A 1,316-nucleotide genomic window follows, 5' to 3' on the forward strand; every position below is an offset into this window, starting at 1 on the left:
CTAGTTTGCCTACTACAGAGGGTGAGTTCGATTTAACCACAGAGCTGATGTTCTGGCAATTACAGATGTGCTTTGTGCGGGTTGCACGATGTGCAACGCCGAGATCCCCAGACAGATACTAGACACATTTTGTAGAATGCCCAGAATGTAACGTCCTCCACTTAGAGCATTACAACACTCTGGAGTAGTACACATCTATCGATGGTGAATTTTAGACTACCGACCACTCAGTTGGAGGATCATACATCCTATTAGATACATAGACATCACAAACATGGATTTATGTAGATGTTGAAATGAGGGACGACCCTGACAGTCGCAGATGATTACCATGACATAATTTAACAAGATGAGCAAAGTAAAGAAAAGAAAGTTTAAATTCTATGAAGAAGTTCAAGGAAAATTTCTCAAAATACTAGAAGGTATGGAATTGTACACCAGAGTCTATTATGAAAGTGAAGAAAAAAGCATCCTTGATTGCATTTTTGATATGAGAGACAAAGGTTGAGCCAGTCTTCCAATGGAAAGAACTTACTCGGATCCATGAAAGTGGATGCGTGGAAATGGTAGGATAACCATTCAATGTGGTTGTTGCTACAATTTTACTAGGGATAAGCAAGGGAACCACCCGAAGATCTTAAGACAGGATGAGGTGGATCCATTGCCTCCCACAATAAAGTGGGAAATAAAAAGAATGGTCAAGTGGAGCGTGCTGCCAGTAGACTGCATTCCAAACAGTTATATCATCAACATTTATGAAGAGAGAGACTCTATTCCCTCACATATAGATCACCATGATTTTGTCAGACCTTTCTGCACGGTTTTGTTAATGAGTAAAAGTGACATTTTGTTCGAAAAAGAAATCGACGTTGTGGGATTGGATGAGTTCAGAGGATCAATTGCAATTCTGCTGCAGGTGGGTTTGATACTAATTTTAAAGGGAAACAAAGCCAATCTAGTGAAGCAAAACATTCCTGGAGTTCCACGATGCAGAGTTTCCATTACACTTAGAAGGATGGATGACAACAAGATGCTATATGAATTACGACCAGATCCAGAATTGGAGGAGATATAGCTATACGAGCTATAAGATGGTTGTACCTCCAAGTACACACAAAAGAAACTCTTGTCCTTAAGGGTGGCTTAGTAGGTCAACTTGATCAAGAGCTCGTCCCACTGAGGATAGACAAACAGTTTTTTGTACTGCGTCAGAGTAGCAATATGATTTGTACTCAGCATATGATGTTTCAGATGTATTTAGCATGATTGTCGCTTTTGATGCTTTTAGCATGTATTCAATCTTTAATACCTGTTTG

At 39.6% G+C, this 1,316-nt stretch overlaps 1 protein-coding gene across 1 annotated transcript; it reads left to right on the forward strand.

Annotated features, from left to right (window-relative positions):
- The first annotated feature begins 553 nt into the window (after window positions 1-553).
- On the forward strand, window positions 554-1,075 carry LOC110033373. Its single transcript, XM_020737330.1, has one exon. It carries the CDS (start codon window positions 554-556, stop codon window positions 1,073-1,075), a length of 522 nt encoding a protein of 173 aa, XP_020592989.1.
- The last annotated feature ends 241 nt before the right edge of the window (window positions 1,076-1,316 follow it).

The sequence above is a fragment of the Phalaenopsis equestris genome, unplaced genomic scaffold (genome assembly GCF_001263595.1).
Source record: "Phalaenopsis equestris unplaced genomic scaffold, ASM126359v1 Scaffold001154, whole genome shotgun sequence".
NCBI lineage: Eukaryota > Viridiplantae > Streptophyta > Magnoliopsida > Asparagales > Orchidaceae > Phalaenopsis > Phalaenopsis equestris.